The 20,239-nt window shown below is 39.8% G+C and overlaps 1 protein-coding gene across 40 annotated transcripts in view; it reads left to right on the forward strand.

Annotated features, from left to right (window-relative positions):
* The window catches only part of DTNA (dystrobrevin alpha), a 228,030-nt gene that overhangs the window by 126,769 nt on the left and 81,022 nt on the right, over positions 1-20,239 (forward strand). For all 40 annotated transcript variants that reach the window (XM_071737490.1, XM_071737488.1, XM_071737484.1 and 37 more), the window contains 2 exons: positions 4,478-4,545; positions 7,036-7,116. In XM_071737490.1, the coding sequence (XP_071593591.1) occupies positions 4,479-4,545; positions 7,036-7,116 (148 nt within the window). In that variant the 5' untranslated portion in view covers position 4,478. Of the gene's footprint in view, positions 1-4,477; positions 4,546-7,035; positions 7,117-20,239 lie in introns of those variants that run through there.

The raw sequence follows: 20,239 nt of genomic DNA on the forward strand, positions 1-20,239 counted from the left end.
GTGGTGAAACACTGGAACAGGTTGCCCAGGGGAGCTGTGAATGCCCCATTTCTGGAAGTGTTCAAGGCCAGGTCAGATGGGGCTTTGTGGTCTTGTGGAAGGTGTCCTTGCCCAGGGCAGGAGGGTTGGAACTAGATGATCTTTAAGGTCCCTTCTAACCCCAGCCACTCTATCATTCTATGAAGCTACATTATTTTATTATTTTCCATCAAGTGCTACTAGTTCATAAAAGTTTTCAGCTTGAAACACTTGTAGAAATGAAACCTCTACAGTTTCTTTTTCAGAGGCTGGAAGCCTTATGTTTGGAATTACTTCAGCTCTGGAATGTCTGTAATATATTGAAGCATTAATACTTTGCTAATTGGTACCTTACTAATTAGCCTGTGACAAGAATTTTAATTAGATGCACAATAGGTGTTCTCCCTGCCTTCAGTGGAGGAGCTATTTCCTGGGGAGAAAAGTGAAAGGGAAAAAGATGGTGGAAGAGATCAAGAGAAGACAAACATAATCTAATCCTTACTGTGGCAAGAGTGTACAGCAGTTAATATTTTTCAAAATCATGTCTCTGACAACTTATTCTGTTTTGTGAAGTACTGGGTAGGAACAACCCCAAGTGCAGGCTGGGGACTGAGTTGTTGGAGAGCAGCACAGGGAAAAGGGCCCGGGGGGTGCTGGTGGGCAGAAGGATGACCATGAGCCAGCAGTGTGCCCTTGTGGCCAAGAAGGCCAATGGCATCCTGGGGTGCATTAGAAGGGGGGTGGTTAGTAGGTCAAGAGAGGTTCTCCCCCCCCTCTACTCTGCCCTGGTGAGGCCACATCTGGAATATTGTGTCCAGTTCTGTCCCAGTTCCAGAAGGACAGGGAACTGCTTGAAAGAGTCCAGCACAGAGCCTCCAAGATGATTAGGAAAGTGGAAGGTCTCCCTTATGAGGAAAGGCTGAGGGAGCTGGGGCTCTTCAGCTTGGAGGAGAATGAGGGGAACCTCATTAATATTTATAAGTATGTAAAGGGAAAGAGGCAGGAGGATGGTGCCAGGCTCTTCTCAGTTATGCTCAATGATAGGGCAAGAGGCAATACGTATCAGCTTGAGCATAGGAGGTTCCATATAAACATGAGGGTGACAGAGCACTGGAACAGGCTGCCCAGGGAGGTTGTGAGGTCTCCTTCTCTGGAGACATTCAAATCCCACCTGGACACATTCCTATGTGACCTCCTGTAGGTGACCCTGGTCTGGCAGGGGGGTTGGACTCAATGATCATTTGAGGTCCCTTCCCTTTCTCTGATTCTGTGGTTCTGTGATTCTGAAGGTTCACTTTGTGATTTGCTCTTTTCCCATGTAGAACACATATTATTTTTTTTCTATGATTTGACATGTGTTATAAGAAAAAGGAGAAATACTGGAACATGACTGTAGTCAGTTAATAGCTCACAGCTGGGCAGCCCCAGAACTGATCTGAGCTCATCCCAAGCCCCCACAAGTCTCTGTAATCTCAATTAAAGAGCTGAGCTGTCTATCTGTAAGCTGTATCGAGGTGAACAAGCTTAGAAAGGGAGATGCCTAACATCTGTGACCAATGGCATAAGTTGAGCCAAGGCTGTAGCACATTGTAGAGTTCAAAACCTCAAAAATAACAACTGTGATGAGCATCATCTGCCATTTTTCTTCTATCGAGAAAAGATGTAAAGGAAAGATAGAAGATACCTGTCTGAAAATACTCCCACCACTAATGTTCTCATTAGCCTAATGGAATATACCCTGGTGCAGAGGACTCTAGGACTGTCATTTGGAATGAAAGCTGTTTTAAAATCTGAGAAATATCTGGCACAGTGAGAGTCTTAAAAATATAAATACAAGGTTTCTTCCCTCTTTAAGGAAGCCTGAGTTGTGTGTATATCAAGTTATTTGTCAGGCCTGATAATTCCCCTAAGTCCCAGCAGTGAAACTGGTGATTCAGTTTCAGTAGATAATGGGACATTCTGAAAAATGATGATCACAGGTCCAAGGAACATTTCATATAAGGAGATAAAAACAACAATAAAAATAAGGGGAGAATGAACTGCTCAGAAGGGAAAACTGGTTAATAATTTTTACCCCCCTGAAAGGACACCTTTTTCCTCCACTTCTCTGAAGGAAGTGGAAAATGGCTGTGCCATTTGCATTTTTTTGAAAAATGCCTTTTTGTATTTAATTTTGATTGGAAAGGTTCTTCTGCATGATGAATAAAGTCACGGGTGATCTGTGTTCCATAGGATGCTCTGTAGATATGTAAAAGCAATAGCTTAGTACTATTTTTATCCAAGAGGCCATATGAGGAAAGAGATAATAAAGTTGCACCCCTTTTGTTTTCATTAAAGTTTGCAGCAATCGCTGTGAGCTCAGAGATAATTTTATGAATGTTAGAGAACACTGGTAGAGTGAAAATAGCAAGTTAATAAATGGAGAAAAATCTTTAAGATCCAGGTGTAAATTGTAGCAAGAAACTGAAATAAGATGTAATCCTTGTGCCAAAATCAAAATAACCAAATTTTGGTTAATTAATATGAACAACCCAGCAGTATATAGTCTGCAAACCAGCTGCACACTACAGAGTAATTCTGAATACAGGAGAAGTCAGAGAAAATTATGATGCCCTGTGACCCACTCTACAGACACTAGAAGTTAATCTAAAATTGTATTTGCTCTTAAGTATTCATTCAACTGCTCTGCCTTGTAAAAGATGATGCAGTCTTTTCAAAGGCCTTTATTAACTCCCCTGTCCTGTGAGATGTGGTCATTTACCATGGCAAATCTGTCTCCTACTATGAATTTGATTAGAAACAGAAAGGAGTGGGGAACTCAAGGTGGGGTTAGTAGGATTGCAGAGTCTTTTGTCTGATTGAGATTTAATGCTGATCCAGGTACAAAAGAAAGCACTACTTGCTGTCTAATTGGAATGCAGGTTGGGTCTGCCATGTCTTATGGTACTTCTTGCTTTGCAGGTAGATGTGGGCCTTCCCAGGCTCCTCTCAGCAAGCAGGATGCCACCTACCTGCAGATCAGAGCTGGTGTGGCCACTTCTGTAAAGCACAATATTGAAAGCTGTTATCTCTGCAGAAACGCAGGATATATTAGCTTAGACTTAATGCCAGGCTACCTACATCTCTATCATTCCTGGCATAAGGATGAGCTTGAATATTCCTGCAAACAGGAATACTAGGAAAGTCCTACTTTCCTAGTAGGACTGCTGCTCATATCACAGTGTCCACCATAGGTAGCACTCTAACAGAGCCTTTATTAGTACTCTGAGAACTGAGTAGATTATTTGGATAAGGCAGTTACAGTGTACCACCACTTCATTTGGACAGTGCCTTTTTGAAGGAAAACAAACAACAAAAAAGCCCCACCTCTTATGTATTTGTCTTTCTTTGAGAAATAAAAGATAACTTGTTTTCTGTCCTGAGTTGTTAGGTGATTGTAGACTTCAGCATCCAGTGCTTTTATCTTTCCTGTTAAATACATATGTGAGCTTGCTGTGGGATACAGTGGAGTATTTTGAACTGCAGGCCTCTACAGAGCAACTCATTTATATCCCAGGTGGTCCAGTGTTATTTTACACACTCTAGTTGAGATAAGGATATAAATTACAATGCAGGTCAGAAGCCCTAACCAGACTTGGCAGGAAGGAAAGGATATTGGTTTGCTAGAGTAATTACCCATAGGAAGTGGTGATGCTGACACTGGCTTCATTCTTTGAGTGCTGCTAAAGCTGTTTATCTTCACTCTGAAGGCTTTAGTCTTTTATGGTTTGAATGCTGGCTGTGAAGGGAGCCACCTCTTTTCTCTATGTTCTATCCAACAGTAGTGCTCTTCAAAATATTCTGAAGAATTTTTTATCTGAAAACTGAAGAAAAAAATATCCTGACTTCTGAGCCGATAACTGGAGCTGATTTAGTCAGAGCCATACTGTCCTGAATTTGAATGAATATTTTGAATGCATTTTCTTAACTAAATGGGGGGTATTATGTTGTGGAGTAGAGATTTAGTTGCTGTTGTGTTATTTTATTTTGCCTCTTCCATGCAGAATTAGCTAGAAAGGCATTTTCTAAACTATAAAATAATATCTAAATCTTTTATGATTTCTTCTCTCTTACATAATTTAAACTGAAGATTCCTTATTTAAGAAAGCCTAAAATGAATTTAAGAGCTTGTGTTATGTAAGTCAGTTAGTTACATCAAGCAGAAAAACTGAACATTGCCTTTGGGAGAGTGAGAGGGAGAAGGAAAACAAATGCTTGAAAGCAGAGTCTAGGGAATGGAGGACAATTTGGGGACCAACTTCTCTGCAAACCTTGCCACAGAGAGACTGGCAAAAGGCATTGGGTACACGTGGAGCACCAGCCAAGATCAAAGGTTCTCCAGGATCTATTACAGATGCTTTTGTCTGTGTGTTCAGTCTGGGAATAATACTCAATATTTTCACATGATTTTGTTTTGCAGAATGATTGAAGATTGTGGGAAAAGAGGAAATACCATGGCAGAGAGAAGGCAGCTGTTTGCAGAAATGCGTAAGTACTTCCTAGGAATGTTTTGCTCTGACAGACCAAGCAGGTTACAATGCAGTGTCAGTAAACTTTATGCAAGCTTTCCTCCTCAAGTAACTGATACCTGTGTTTCACAAGTGGCTTAATTGCATGAGGCCAAAACTTCAGGAAAATGTGCTGATTTGACCAGATAGCAGCAGAGAGGGAGTTTCTGCATCAGATTTGGTGATTGTAGTATTTTAATCAATAGTTTCCTGAGACAAAAATGCTGCAATATACAGGTAGCAATGAAAAGGGATAAAGGTCTCTAAATGACTACATCTTTTAGGGGGTATCTGTAGAGAGTTGACCCCAGACATCTGCTAAGCACTCAAGCAGACATTTGCTTAATTCCAGCCAGCCCCCACTAGGATGGGAAAAAATACAGGGAGGAATAAAATGAGAAAACCCATGGCTTGAGATAAAGACAGTTGATTAAGTGATGGAAAGAGAGAGGAAAAAAAATACAACAAAACCCAATAGCAACAACAAGTGATGCAGAAGTGGTTACTCACCACCTCTCAAAAACCAGACCGGTGCCCAGCCCATCTCCAAGCAATGTCTACCCTGGAAGACAAAACTCATCACCCATTTCTTTCCCTACTCCAGCTTTATTGTTGAGCATGATCTTATATGTTATGGACTGTCCTTTTTGCCAAGTAGGGTCATCTGTCCTGGCTGTGTCCCCTCCCAACCTGTTGCCCATCCCCAGCTGACTCTGGGAAGGGACAGTGTAGGAAAGAGAAAGGCCTGGATGCTGTGTAAACACCGTTCAGCAATTGCTGGAATGTGTGTTGAATGGGTGTGCTACCAGCTCTTTTTTTTAGATACAGATTTAAAACATAGCACCACACAGGCTGCTATAAAGAAAATTAACTCCATCCCAGCCAGACACAGAACAAGGAGTCATATGCCACATACCACACTTCAGCACATTTTTTTATAGTTTCTTGTGAAGCTCTGTTCCCTGCAGAGCAGTGTGTCAGGGATGTACCACATTAACAATGTTCCTGCGGTTCTCTTGACAATCGCCTCTTATTTCTCGTACAAACAATCCACTATTTCTCAAGGAAATTCTGTTATGGATGAAGTCTGAGGCTGTCACCCTGCTACTGGGTTTATCTAAATTCTGTCTGTAATCGTTGTGCTCCCTATTATTTTTCCCTTGCGATGTAGTAAAAAATGACAAACCATCTCCCCCTTCTTCTGGTGGAGACCAAGATGAGCATTGCTGGGACTTGAGCAGCTGTGCACACTGAAAGGCCAGGTCTGTGCTGGTGAATTAAATGTGCTCAGGACTGTTCTCCAGGGGTGATCCCAGAAGTGACTGAATGCCTTGCATCTCTGCTTCTGAGCTCTCCAAACTGAGGGCTTCTCATTCAGATGGCCTACTGAGAATGGCCATATTCCACTCCATTTCTCTTACAGCCTGATTATACTTTGTTTGCATGTGTTTTGTGCAGATGGATCCTTAAAAAAAAAAAAAAAAGCCTGTTTGTTTTGTTTTGTTTTTTAACTTGGTACCTTGCTCAATTGTATAGAACAGGTTTTACTCCTGTAACAGAGCCAACCAGAGAAAAGGCAAATACATAGAAATTGAATTAAATGCGTTTCCCTGAAATGTGTGGTACAATTAATAAGCAGTCTTGTGTTTCATAGGCCATAGTGAAGGCAACGCTTCTTATGTAAAACCTACCAACCAAGAGGGAGAAAGATTTAAAGCACAATCTCTTCATCTCCTTTTTGAGGGTTTTGGGAGTGGTGCACATCATCAGCAGGCCTAAACACACTGTGCCAGGTTCTGCCCCCATCCTGGTCCCTTGGTGCTGTGCTTTTTATGTGAAGTAGCTACCATTCAGTTTATATCCATCTCATCTCTTGGACAGCTGCTTTGGAAATGTTGCCAGACCTTTAAATTGGAGCAGCCAGGGCCCAAGCTATGTGTGAAATAGAGAGCTGACCCTCTGAGGACACACCGATGTGGAATGGTGAAAGTCTGACATGCTTTCATTATTTTGCCCCCTTCTGCAGATTGCTGTCAGTCTTTTCTTTACAGCATGATATTGTTTCTAATTTGGTTTGCTGGCAGTACCTTGGTCTGATCTGGCATGTCAGCCAAAGATACTTGTTATGGGCTTTGTTGTTAAATATTAAAATTAGATGGAGATTTTCTCTGATGTTGGAGCCTGGCCAGTGTCTTTTAGCCTGCAGCTTGACCAGATTGTTCTTCAAAGTGACAGACACAGTGGGCTGACTATTCCTTGCCTTCTTTTACAGAAGTCTTCTCACACTGTAGCTCCTGCCATTCCCCTTCATACTCCTCACCCCTCTCCACATTCCCTGCAAAGGAAAGAGCCTTGAAAATTATTAAACAGAGTCAGCTCATGTGTCCCCTTTGTTCTCTGGCTTCCCTGCTAGCAAAGAGACACATAGGTCATATTTCATACAAATGTCACTGTTATTCTCTTCCACCAGGGGCTCAAGATTTGGATCGCATTCGTTTGTCCACCTACAGAACAGCATGCAAGCTCAGATTTGTTCAGAAGAAATGCAACTGTAAGTATGTCAGTGCTGCTTTTGTATCCCATCATTATCAGCTTTCCCCTGCACTCCACAAGCAGTCCATCAGCTCAGTCACAAATGAGGACTGCTTGATCTGGCATAGTAAAAGACACTAATCAGAGTGCCTGAGCAGATTTTAAATATTAACTTGTTTCTATAAGGAGCTTGTCTCAAACATACCAGTTGCTCAGTCATAGAAGGGTGGGTTTTGATGCAAGCCACAACTTTGATTAATCAGTACATTAAATACTTTCTCCAGTTTCCTCTTAAAATACCAATCAGGAATTCCAGTAAGATCCTGCAAGCTAAATGCTTTTATATCAACTCTGTGTGAAGAAATGGTGGTTCCAGAACTTGCCTGATTGGGGTGCAGTAAAGTAAATGCATTGTCAGTCAGACCCCTTTGTTCCAGAAGACCAGCTAGAGAGATCTCTTCTGAGAGGATGAACCTGCTCATAATCTTGCCATGTGTCTGTCTTCCCCATCTAGGCTTCAATCTGAAAAAATTCCCCACTCAATTAGTGACTTTTTAAATATTTCTTCTGAGAATCAGTCTTTCTTCCTTTAGAGTTCCAGCTTCTATTAGCACATTAATGTGCTATGAAGTTGAAAGGGGAAATACATATAAAATCTGTAATGGAGCATATCCTTTCTTATCATATATATCATATTCCTATCCAAAATAGCATGCCCATACTTAGAATAGTGGGTTTTGGTTTATGTGTTTTGCTGGACCTTTCCATACCAAGTGAAAAAGAAAATCCTAGCCAGGGGAACTTTTCTGAGCAGTGGCAGTAGGGAGAAGACTAATGCAGAGAAAACAAGATTTTGTAGTCTTTGTATCTAAACTGGAATGACTGTTTGGATGCACTTGTGTTATACACAAGTGGTGAATATGTTAAGAAGACCTCAATGCAGACAGAGATTTACTGCCCAGGAAATAGTTCCTAGTTTTCAGGCTCCATCTATCTGCACTCCAGAATTGCACTCCAGTTTATGCTGTCCAGGCATACTGGAAAGGCCAAGCTGTGGCAGCAAATGCTTTGGAGAGTATTTATTGGGTTATTAACTACAGAGCTGGTTGTTCAATCACTTCTGCAGCACATTTCTCATGTTTTAAGTATGTATTTAGCTGAAGTATGAATTGAAGGATTAGGATCACATTATGAGCAGGCTGCCAGACACAAAAGCCAGCAGGGGTTTAGTACCTGCCCAGCATCTGGCTTCTCCCATTCAGGAAGAAATGGTGTTGAAAGACACTTTTATGTTGCTTTCTGTTGCTTATTTTAATTTTTTCCATTTTATGCTTAGGAGGATGAAATTTCCACTTCATTGTCATGGTAGCAGAGCACAGTAGTGTGAGTTGACAAAAGTAGCCAATTCTGTTTACAGTGATAGCAAAGTCCTAACACTAATTGCTTTGATGACTGTATACAAAGCAAAAGAAAAGAAAACTAAGCATGTGGTAGCCTCAGTGTTGGGAGGGGCTTGCTGACTAAACATATTGGTTGTTAATCTGAACTTTGTTCCTCTTTTTAATCAACTGCAGTCTGCTTTTGTGGAATTGTTGCTTCTCTCTTTCATAGAGAGCCAATGCACATTTTGCCAGCTTGTGTCAAGTTGTTCATGGACAGTGATTGCCTCTGGTTGCTGTGATAACCTAGGAGACATAATTTGCTGGTCTTATATCACGACTTAGATTGTATCAATGTCTTCCATGAAAAAACGAAAAAAAAGTTGTCCTAAGAATTAGTTTCTTTAAAGCTCAAGTAATAATGCTTATTGCTCTGGAACGGGCTGAACTGCACGTGTCTTTCCACTACCAAGTGCAGTTTTCTTCTGATTTTTCCTGCTAGACTGCTGTTCTCCCAGATTACTTTCTTTCAGTAGTGGGAAAAGAAATTGTTCATTTACCTGGTGTGATTTCAGGCTATGGCTGTCTAAGAGCACCTGAACATGGAGCCACTGAACCAAGCTCTGCCCCCAGATGGTTATTATCAGACCTCCGGTCTTGGCAGCTACTCTTTTTATTATCATTTTCATTTTATTATCATTATCATTTTTCCTACAGAAGTTACTGTTATGCACCACCCAATAGTAAGCTCTGGGTGGAGGGAAAGGACGTATGAAAAAAACCTTTCTGCTGCATCTGAGCTGTTCCATTTAGGGGAGAATATAAAAAGAAAAAGCTCAAAGGCAGCCCTGCTCCACTCCCAGTACTTAGCACCTCCTGTCACTCCTGCCAACCTTACCTTCTTTCAGCTGCACTCTCCTGCCCTGCCCTGCTGGCCCAGACTTAGTAGAGAAAACCTGCTTAGAATGAGTGTGTTTAAGGGGTTCTTCTAAAGAGCTAATTTAATAAATTGCAGGAAGCTGCTCTTGGCTACAGGCTGAAGGTATGTGAGGGTGGAAGCAGAGAGCTGCTTCGAGTGCCACAAGTGGCTGTTTCCAAGGAAAGCAGAGTAGAGGTTTTATTAACATTATCTTTTTTACCTGGAGGTGCTCATTAGCATAGACAGTCGTGGGATATCATCAAAGAGGCGGCTGTGTTTATCACAAATAGTTCACTGTTTGTTTCTGCTGCAGACACAGGTTCATCTCCTGGCCTCTGTTTATGAATTCTCGTCGCAGTACAAAAGGCTGTTTTGCTGAAACCTCCAGCAGCTGCCTGGCTTTTTCTGGTGATGTAGGCAGTGTGCAATGGGCAAAGGTGCCTTCCTATTCTACGAGCCATTCTCTTTTGGGTTTTGCTTTTTGGTTGCCTTGCAGCATTTCTCTTTAAACTACTTAAACTGTCTGGCCAGAGATTATAAGAATGTCATGTATATTCTGACAAATTCCACCGTGTGTTAGAATACCACTACAATGAGTGCTAACACCATCAATCGAATTAATTGCTCCATCAAATTCTTTAATTTTCACAAGAGAAAGACTACTTCCAAGATATTTAGCAAGCAATTTTCAAATTCCAAGTATGTCTTTCCTATAATTCTATAAAACTAGGAAAACTACTGCACATGCAAAAAATATGTCTTTTATGAAAATCTCTTGGAGCATTTAAAACAACAGGCAGTTCAAATAAAATTGGCAAAGTGAGAAAAAATCAACATCAGTCATTGAAATTATTTGTCAAACAGGGTGGAATTGAATCCAGTCCAGCCTTATTCTTCAGAGAAGCAGAATTTTCTTCCTAAGAGCTCAGAAAATAATAAATACATAAATTTGAAAAAAGTGTAATTTTATCTTTGAAAGAACAATTCCTTCAAATTTAAGTATTTCCCTATGTTAATGCTACAAAAAAATAACAATAACATTTACAAATTTTTGTTGGTACATCTGAATCTGCTAAGGGGATCAAATGTGGGATGCATTATATGGCGAGAATCCCAAAAGCAAAAGACCCACAGAATTCTATGTGCAGGAAACCTAAAAGGTGAGAAGCTTTGTTAGTGCACCACGAATATAAAATAATTTTATGCTTCTCTATTTTTGCTGATAATTTCTAAAATTTAAATGAATAAAAAGAGTTACTTTGTAGGTAATGCAGATACCTTTGAGGATGAGGTGAGTATAAGAAGGGATGATTTCAGGCCATTTGCTTATTACTTTGCAGAACTACTGTAGCAATAGAGTTGTTGCAGTAGCAATAGTCTTCTTGTGGTCATAAATACTAACACAAGATGTAGGTATCACTTCTTAAAAAAAAAAAAAAAAAAAAAAAAAAAAAGTAAATCAAAGTAATATTAAAGAAGTGCTGAGAAGCTCTTAAGAACCCAGACAGAACTCTGCTGGTGGTTATGCCATCTTCAGATCTCAGAATGTAAAGCAGGAGTGTTCAAGCTGACTGTGGATGTTCAGCTGGATGATGGTGTGTGATATAGTCTCAGAAATAGCAGCATCCTAATAATTTGAGGTTAAAAATTTTTCATTATTTGGGATAATAAAAGCAGATAGGAAGCAGGTGCAAAAACCTGATCAAGCATACTACAAGTTTATTCCAGTCTGTACTGTACAAAATGAACAAAATGCAAATAGCTGACTTCATCATCACCTAATTTTCTGATCGGGTTTTAAAGGTGGCCTTAAGGAGTGCAAAAATCAAGGAGGGAAATGGGAAAACTATGAGTGAGCACCATGAGTTCTGCAACAGTTGCAGAACTTGGAAGCTCTACAAACCAGTTTTGCTCTGACAAACTCAAACAGTAAGATACGGTCCTTCACTTTACCTCCAGTGCATCAAAGCAGGTTTTGGAGCATCTGATAGACATTCTCACCATACTGAGACTCCCACTCAGCTCCCCTTACTGCCAGGAAAATGCCATTTTGGTGAGGTTGATTTACAGCTGTTTATCTGTAGCATTCAGACACAGAAGCAGAATAGGCTTTCCTAAAACAAGGCATGAAGGACCAATGACAGCAGTACCATGTATCTTTCAACATTTACCAGTATTCAGGAACCATCAAAAAGCACAATTTATTGCTATCCCAGTTATCACTCTGCAGCTTGTTTATTTTAATATTTGGTTTTCAGTGAATTTATTAAAACCCAATTGTTCATGCAGAAAAACAAGCTGAGATGAAATACTGTGTTCACATGCAAATTCCCTCTGGTTTGTGGTGGCAGCAGGAGTAGAACACAACAACACAGCTTAATGAAAACCAGTCTACAATTGAACATAACTCACTAATATGGAACTGTACAGCTGGAATGCTGCTGAGGTCCTTGATAGACTTTTCTGACTTTGTTGTGAGATTATTCAATGACTCTGGCTGCAAAAAGCAGATTTTGCTGATTTCCCTAGATTGGAATAAATCACTGGCAGTTGAAAGCTTGAGTCTAAAGTCATGCTGGTGATACTAATATGTGGTTTAGTTAATGCATAAAAAAGGGAGCTTGCTTCTCTGGCAGTTTAATCCCTGCACCTTAGGGTTTCAGTGTCTCTGTTTCCCACTTCAATATTCTTCTGCGTGAGCGATTTTTTTTTTTTCATTGTTTTATCTTATTCAAGTTGTGGTACAGCTGTTTCCACATAGGGAGCACAGCTGCCATGGCTATGACAGTGACCTTGTGTCCAGGGCAGTCTCCTTAACCTCCACTCTGCTCTTCTTCCTACCTCCACTGGGCTTAGGCTGAGGCATGTGGGCATGTCAACCTGATGCTCCTGGATGCCTCTCTGATCTGGTCTGCCTTTTTAGGTTTGTTCTAAGTTAGAATAATTTCTCACCCTCCTGATATATAATAATTTGCCACTGAAAATGAATGACAGTTATTGCAAGGATACTATTTTTAGATGCTTTTCTTAAAACTTTTTTTCCATTTGTACTCCTATGCCTCCTGTAGCGTTACAGCAAGCTGCTGAAACTGGTTTTGTCCTAGAAACTGACAATTTGGAAATCAAATTATTATATCAGCCTGTGTGAGCTACTGGCTCCTGTCAGGCTAGCAAGCACTTAAAAAAAATTATGTTATTCAATCTAAACAAACTTATAAAGGTTTAGATTCGTCATTGTGTTTGGGGTTTTTTTCCTGCACGGAGCTGATACTTAAAGTAGATTTTTATCCCATGCCATTCTCACAAAAGACACAATATCTGGTACCAGTAGTAAAAGGAAAGGATTTGAAAGTCTTGATTCCACTCTGGAAATGATGCTGTGAACTTTGTGTTATTCAATGGCTGAGGAAGTCAACAACAGTTCCAGGTTCAGTTTTCTCTTCTGCAAGACAATATATGTTCTGAACTTTGATATTCCCCCAAAAATTCTCCCAATACAAAGCTATGGGATATTCAGAAGCCTTCTGGTCTGTCCTCATTGTGCAAGAATTCCATGAAGATTTGTGCCATGACAAGAGGCATTCATGCTTACTGTCCTGTCTTTTACTTCTCAAGGATTATGTAGCCTGTGCAATTTTGTTCTTGTCCCTCATGCTTTTTTTTTTTATTATAAACAGACACCTAATTATCATTATTACACAACTATTTAGACTAAATAACTTAATCTTTCATCACTGTAGCTTTCCATGGTTAATGCTCTGTTCTCATGGTTGGTTTTTATCGTGTTTTTCACTCTTGGAAGCAATTAAGCACAAGATAGACTGAGGCTGGGTCACAGAGCAATCTGAATGACAGGCAATGTTGCCTGCTTGAGAAGTGTGAAAGGTCTATTTGGCTGCAGTTTGAAACAGTCTTGGGAGAACAATCTGCCTCTTGAATTTGTGATTATGGCATTCTCATATTGTTCTAAACCTTCAGTGATTACTCTTCTAATGAGATTTTCTTAGAAATCCTACCATTTAGGAAAAAATGAAACATTTTTAGTTCTTGGTTTTATTCTTCTCTGTTGAGCATCTTGGATACTGTGCAATCTGATTACCATTAATAGTAGTGGTACTATTGTTATTGTTATTATTTAAATATAAAGGATGCAAATATTAGTCGTGTTCTTTGTTCACTGTTTTAGCAGAAGCTGAGTCTTACAGTCATTCACATAATGACTCCAAGAGATACAGCTTTTTAAAAAGAAAAAGGAAAATCATTCTGTGTTACAGGAGTCATGGTACCATTGTGTAAGTTACTAATTTGGGTATCCTGCAGTACTTGAACAATGGAGAGAAAGATGAGTTAATGATTTTTATAACTTTTTTGTTCTTTTGTCTTTACCAGAGACTTAGAGCTCCTAGAACTGCTAGTACCATTCCATATGGGTTTCCAGGCAACTCTGGGGGAAGGATGCATGTATCATACATTCTGCATTATGCATCAATTATTAATGAAAAGTTCAAAAGGGTTTGATTTCTCATACTCCCTGCAGACAAATCCTTCAGAAGGATTTTAGTCTGTAAGTGTTCACTCACAGCACAGTATCCTGAAAATGTGTTTGGATTTTCTTTTATATTCCTTTTAACTGGAAAAGTTTAGTAATATATTTGACAGATCATAATAGCTGTTAGAGAGCTGACTTATAACCTGTATATCTGGCTTGTTCATTGAGGAACTGCTATTCAACCTTTACTGCAATGTTGGTATAAAGCAAACTGTTACTACCTGAAGGGTTTGTGGTATCTCAGGTGTCCCTGAGTATTTGCTCCTAAAAGCTACCACTGCAAGTCTGTCTCATACAAGATTGATAAAAGAACTATCAGTTGACATTTGGAACTCATTTTAATGTCAAAAAGAGTTAACCAAACAAAGGTATATATCTTAAGATCTCACATTTTCATTTGGTTTGAGATTGGTATTTCAAACAAAACCATGATTCCAAGTGGCTCCTGTTAAAATCTGAGTTGTATAAGTTTGTCAGCTAATATTATTTTACCCTTTACAGAGGCAAATGATTGAAGTGGCTCTGTTGGAGGTAGAAGTTGACAGGCACAGAGACTAGGTCACTTCCCAAATATACCTGCCTGCTGCCCTCTGCAACACAGATGCCTAAGCCCTGCCTTGATGCACAGTTCTCTGTAATGGGATCATAGCTGAAAATCTCTTCATACTGATTTCCTGAACTCTGCTAGAACTTCCATTTGTTGTGCTGTTTCTGATGGCTTTCCTGATGCAGGTTTAAGGTTGGGACAGTCTGTTCAGTTCCCCACTGGTGTGTGCTACTGGTAACAGATGTCAGTCACATTTGGCTGGTAGGCTTTGGATTAGTTACACAAATCCAGAAAGTTTGTTCATCTGATTTCACATCAGTCCTCCTAATGAGCACTTCAACCAAAATAAATTATTATTAACTTAGAACTCTCCCAGACAGTCTGAAAATTACAAAATATATGCAGACATGGTCTCATGCTGACAAACTGATACCTTGGTGATAAACAGGATTATTGTGTCTTCTATGGGATGCCACTTCTTTGTACAAGAGCTTTTTCTTCTTTCACCCTCTTACTTTTCCCCGCAAACTGTAACTGTTTTTAAGTCTCGTTCATCATATCCCTATCTGTTCTTCAGCTCCATGTCATTAGCTGTGGCATTTGCTTTATCTGTGTCTTCTGTGCAACCCTCATTCTCTTGGAGGCTCTCTCCATTCCTTTTATCTTCTTGGCTCCAAGCACCTTTCTTCAGGCAAACCCTCTCTTACACTTGAGCTTTTGTTCCCTTTCCCTGGGCTGTTCTGCTCTGTCCTCTTTGGGTATTTTGCTGAGCCTGTACTGATGTTATGCAAGCACCTCCATAATATGCCAGAGTGCATTAAACAGTATGATTTAATGTCTCTCACATTCTGGCCTTTCTCTGTTTTTTGGGGGGGACTTGGTTTTTTTGGGTTTTTTTGGTTTGGTTTGGTTTGGTTTTTTTCTTGGTTTTTTGTGGTTGGGGATGTTTGGGGTTATTTTGTTTTGGTTTTGTTTTGTTGGGTTTTTTTCTGTGTGACAACATATTTATGTGAGAAAGAGGGGGGAAAAAGTAAGAGGTCTTCCTTTGAGTAGGTACTGAGTTTGGTGATCATGGTCCTTTGTTCCTGGGGAGCATCTGTCCATCACCTTGAACCAGCCCTGCCTCTACCCTGGACTCAAAGCAGTAATCTTGAGGAGTCAGACATGAACAGATCATCTGTGCTTCCTGTAAAGGACTGTTTTGATGTCTTTGCAAAAAATTGTTTTCTTAAGAAGATAATGTGCAGCGTTTAGCCCTATCCATGTGCCATAGCATTGCATTTTAAAGTCTCCTTCTCCATTGTGTCAGCTGACTTGGGACTTTTGCTGGAGGTTTTTTGCCTTTTCCTGGGTTTGGTGCTCTGGAGAATGCGTAGGTACTATGCAGCTTTCCTTAACTGCACGGTCCCCACCATCCTCCTGCCTAAACAGTGATCTCTGATGCAGCTTCCCATGATGGTACAAGATATCTTGAGTATTTTCTTGTTTCCTTTCAGTATCAGTCTCCAGTTAGGTTTACAATTAAAACTGGTGTGGAGCCAGCAAGGATGCTGGCTGTCCATGTTCTCAGCAATCATGGGCCTCTTCAGGCTGAAGACAGCAAACAGCCCTCTGAAGAACAGTCAAAGTGTGGGGTGCCTCTAACAATACAGATCATAGAACTGTAGAATCACCATGGTTGGAAAGGACCTTCATGATCAACTTCATGACATCCAGAGTACTCAAAAAGAAGCTTAATCTTTTACCTTGTGTTTTTATCCCAGAGCTGCTCCTGAGATTATTTTCTCTAAGTCTTGTTGGAAGATTTCATACAGCGTGCACCTTATATGCTAGCACAAATGGTGAGAGCAGAAAATGTTGACCATAAAAATAATTTCCTGGTTTTATAAGTGTGAAGAAAATGCACAATATAACGTCCTCTGTTTGCGTTGTTACTAATAAAGTTCTGGGACTCTACACAATGAACATTCAGCTTCCTGGCATTGATTTCTGTGGTATACAGTGGCTTTACAAAAGCAGTTTTCCATGTGCTAAATTAAGGCATTTCTAGGCTGAATTAAAACTGAGTTGTGTGTGTGATATTGCTGTTGGCTGCAATGGATTTCTAGCAGAATATTTGCAAGCAGTCTTTGGCCATTTACTGTGCACAGTGTGGGCTAGTTCCAGGAGAAATTCTATCTATGCTCAGTCTTTTCCCTTTTCTTTAGTCCATGTGGATAGACAGATAGATAGATGGATGTCTTCTTTCCTGACAGAAAGTAAATTGAAAGTAACTTTGTTGAACTCCCTGACATTATTATGGCATGAAGGAAGGAATGAATCAGTCTCTCAGTTCATATTGTTTGAGGAGGTTGAACTCAATTTCTGACTAGTGTCATACTGGATCTCTTTGTAAAGGTGATGATCTTCTGCATTTCATTCATCTACATTTTGCCTTGAATCTCTTTATTTTTTCTTGGATTTGCAGGATATGCTTAAGGATTGCATGTGTAAACTAAAGGATGACAGATTAGTGGCCATGTACATCAAGACTCTTACTCCATCTAGGGGCCCTGACAGCATCATTAAAGAGCTTCTGTCACGCTGAGAAGGAGGGGTGGATGTGTGAGACTGAACCCAAAACCCATTTATCTGTCATTTCACTCTGCAGTCCTGTTTCCTTTCTCACTGCTGCTGATTGTCGAGCTCGTTTGTGTCAACTGGAGCTTTTTTTTTGCTTCTCTTGGCCTGTTCCTCAGACCTGTTTCCTTAAGAGATGTGAAGTTTTGGTGGGTGATACTGCAAAGTGTAGCAATGGGAGCTGCTGCAATTGCCTCCTGGTGCTGGTGTTCTGGTTACTGAACAAACAAGCCAGGATACTGGAGCATGGTTCAGAAGACATTGCTTTGAATGAGTAATGGCAGGAAGGCAAGTGCGGAAAGATTAGGTTAACAAAAAGCCAGAGTTTAGTCAAATATCCTCTGCAGTTTGTCTGAATGAGATGCTGTCTGCTCCAATGAATTTCATATGAAAAAAAAAGAATCTTCCATATACCAGGATCCATCTCTCCCTGTCTCAAAGCTGATTGTAGCTCAGATCCCCCCCAAAATTCTGGCAAATAAATCCCATTTTTTCCAACGTCATAGATCTCTAACTACCTATGAAATTTGAATTTGTGGCAGAAATTGGCACCTCCCTATCAATCTCAGCAAAAGATTAAATAATATTAGAGTCTGAACTGTCCTTATGACTTCAGGCATAAGGTGCTTTTTCACCAAAGTCCTGTGTATCACATGAATCTCCTCCTTCATAGCAAGGCTCTACCTCTCAGCAGCTGAGGTTGATATTGGCATTTTGTCCCAGAAACCTTCTGGATTCCTTTAAACTCTTCAGATGAGAGAAGCGCGTGCAAACCCTCTTTAGTATGCCTGTTCTGAGGGTGAAAAATGGAATTCTAGTATCAAGTAGTTTACCCAAGCATTAATTCAGGTTAAGTATTTCTCCAATTATTTTTTTCAGTTAGATGAAAACATCATGGGCCAAATGCAGTCCACATTACCTAGGCAATCATTCAAATGAATATTAAAATTATTATTTAAATTTGAATGATCAATTAAATTAATATATCAGCTCAGGTATATTATTAGATATGTAATATTTCATCTTTTTATTCAAAAAAATGCATGGTTCATGGTTTATTAGTATTCTGTACTTTGTGTTGCCGTTTATGGTCTTGCTAATTCTAAAAATTTAAAAAAGATAAATTAAAGAAGACAAAGGAACTATGGGTCAAACTCTAAAAAACAGGAGATGGGCCAAGAAGGGTTTTTGTCTTCAAGCAGTTCTAAATGTGTAATGTGTGCTCATTCTTTTCATTGACAGAATCTGCAAGGTTGAGAAAATAATCTCAACTTGTTTTCTATAGCTGTGAGGGGATAAATTGCAATAAGGAATTTTTAAATCATGTATCCTCTTGTCATCATGAGCTATTTTTTAAAGAAAACAGCAGTTTACATGGGATTGGGTAAAATACCCTATATAGTTAGTGCTGGTAACACATCCTACTTCAAAATTAACGAAAACTATAAATAAACCAATTGGTTGGTACTTGCATTTGCACCAAAGCTCTAGCCCTACTTTGTCACGGGGATTTTTTTTTTTCTGGGGGAATAGAGGGAAATGACATAGAGGAATAGAGGGGGGGGGGGGAGAAGGAAAGTTATTTGAGCAAGAAAGATGTAGTATTAGTCAGACTTGGCATGTAAAGAGACATAGCTCTGGAGGAGAGTTTTATCACTGCAATAAGGACTTTCAGCATGAAGATTCCTTCTACCTCACAGCTTTTTCATTTGCCGTGTGATCACCTCTAGATCTCCAAGCCCATTGCCTTTATGCCACCAAATACCTGGGACAGGGCTGTTTTTTTAAGCCAGCAGTGGGAGTGCGCAGCCCTTGCTGTGTGTTCGCTCGCTTGACATTTTGCCGACTGAGAGTTAAAATGTTCTGGGAAATGAGTGCTGCTCTTCCTAAAATACACCCAGTAGTGCCATCCTGTGGTCAGAACTGTGACTACCAGGAGGTTTGTGCAGCGTGTCCCGGCTCTTTTCTAAAAGCTGGTTTGTCTTGGGTTGTTACACCCAGTCTGAGTTGTGCCAGGCTGTAAAATGATGGGGTGTTTTTCTTATCTTCAGTCATTTCTGATCTGCTGTATAATCTTCCTAAATAGGAGGACTGGGGCATGGCTTGTTCATTACTCTGGAAACATTTTTTTGAGTCTCCTTAATTTAGTTTCTGTCACCAGATCTATAATGGAAAAAATCTTTAGCAAACAACTCCAGATACAATATTAGCCAGCCTTGGAGATAATTTTTGACACCTTTTGTGAGTCTGGAAGCTTTTTCTAGTAGATGGTCTGCTGTAATATAGTACAGAAGAGTTCTGTTTCATTAAAATTTTGAAATGCTGTAATTTTACTAATTGAAATAGAAAATCAGATATAAGGCAAACTGGTGTTTTTTAAAGAGAAATAAGAAAGTTGTTGTGTGTCACATGTAGGTACTGACCAAGTTTTGTTATCCCACGTCCCCATGAATTCTTTGGCTTGTTTAAAGCTGACACATGCAAAACTCATTTGAAGAAACTATTTAGTCATATTGAAGCTTGATAGCACAATACACAGAGCTTCTCTCATTAAAATAGTGGTGGCATAGCAAGAATAATAGAGATGCATACTCTATATGTTTCAGGGGGAGTGAGTGATAGTTTTTGGCTATGGAATGCAGGTAGCAACAGATCTGCTATATACATATTGGTCTTCAATTCATAAATATGCTTAAGTCTTAAATCAGGAAAATTATATTTAATCAATTGATTTAAGCTATGCAACTTACTAGCAACAGTGCAGTGTTTTAATTGAGTGATCTCTCATGGTCGTCATCAAAACATTAAGAAGCTTAGAATTTGATTTTTTAATTATTTATTTTATTTTATGCATGTCATACTTCATTCAGCATTTCAAACAGATGATTTCAATGTGTGTTCAAAAAAAGGAAACACTTTCCCAGCATCTGGGTGACAAGTAGATGACACCAGTTTCACAGCCCAGCACTGCAGGGTGCATCGCCCACTGTTACCCTTTGCAGAATCTGTCATTAGTGCTGCTCCTTGGGGAGACTGATGGCCTTTTCTGCCACCCACAGAAAGCCCTTCAGGCTTCAGCTAAATATAGGTGAGACAAAACAGGCAGGAACTGACAGCAGGGGGATAAGG

Source organism: Heliangelus exortis, chromosome 2, assembly GCF_036169615.1.
Source record: "Heliangelus exortis chromosome 2, bHelExo1.hap1, whole genome shotgun sequence".
Classification (NCBI taxonomy): Eukaryota; Metazoa; Chordata; class Aves; order Apodiformes; family Trochilidae; genus Heliangelus; species Heliangelus exortis.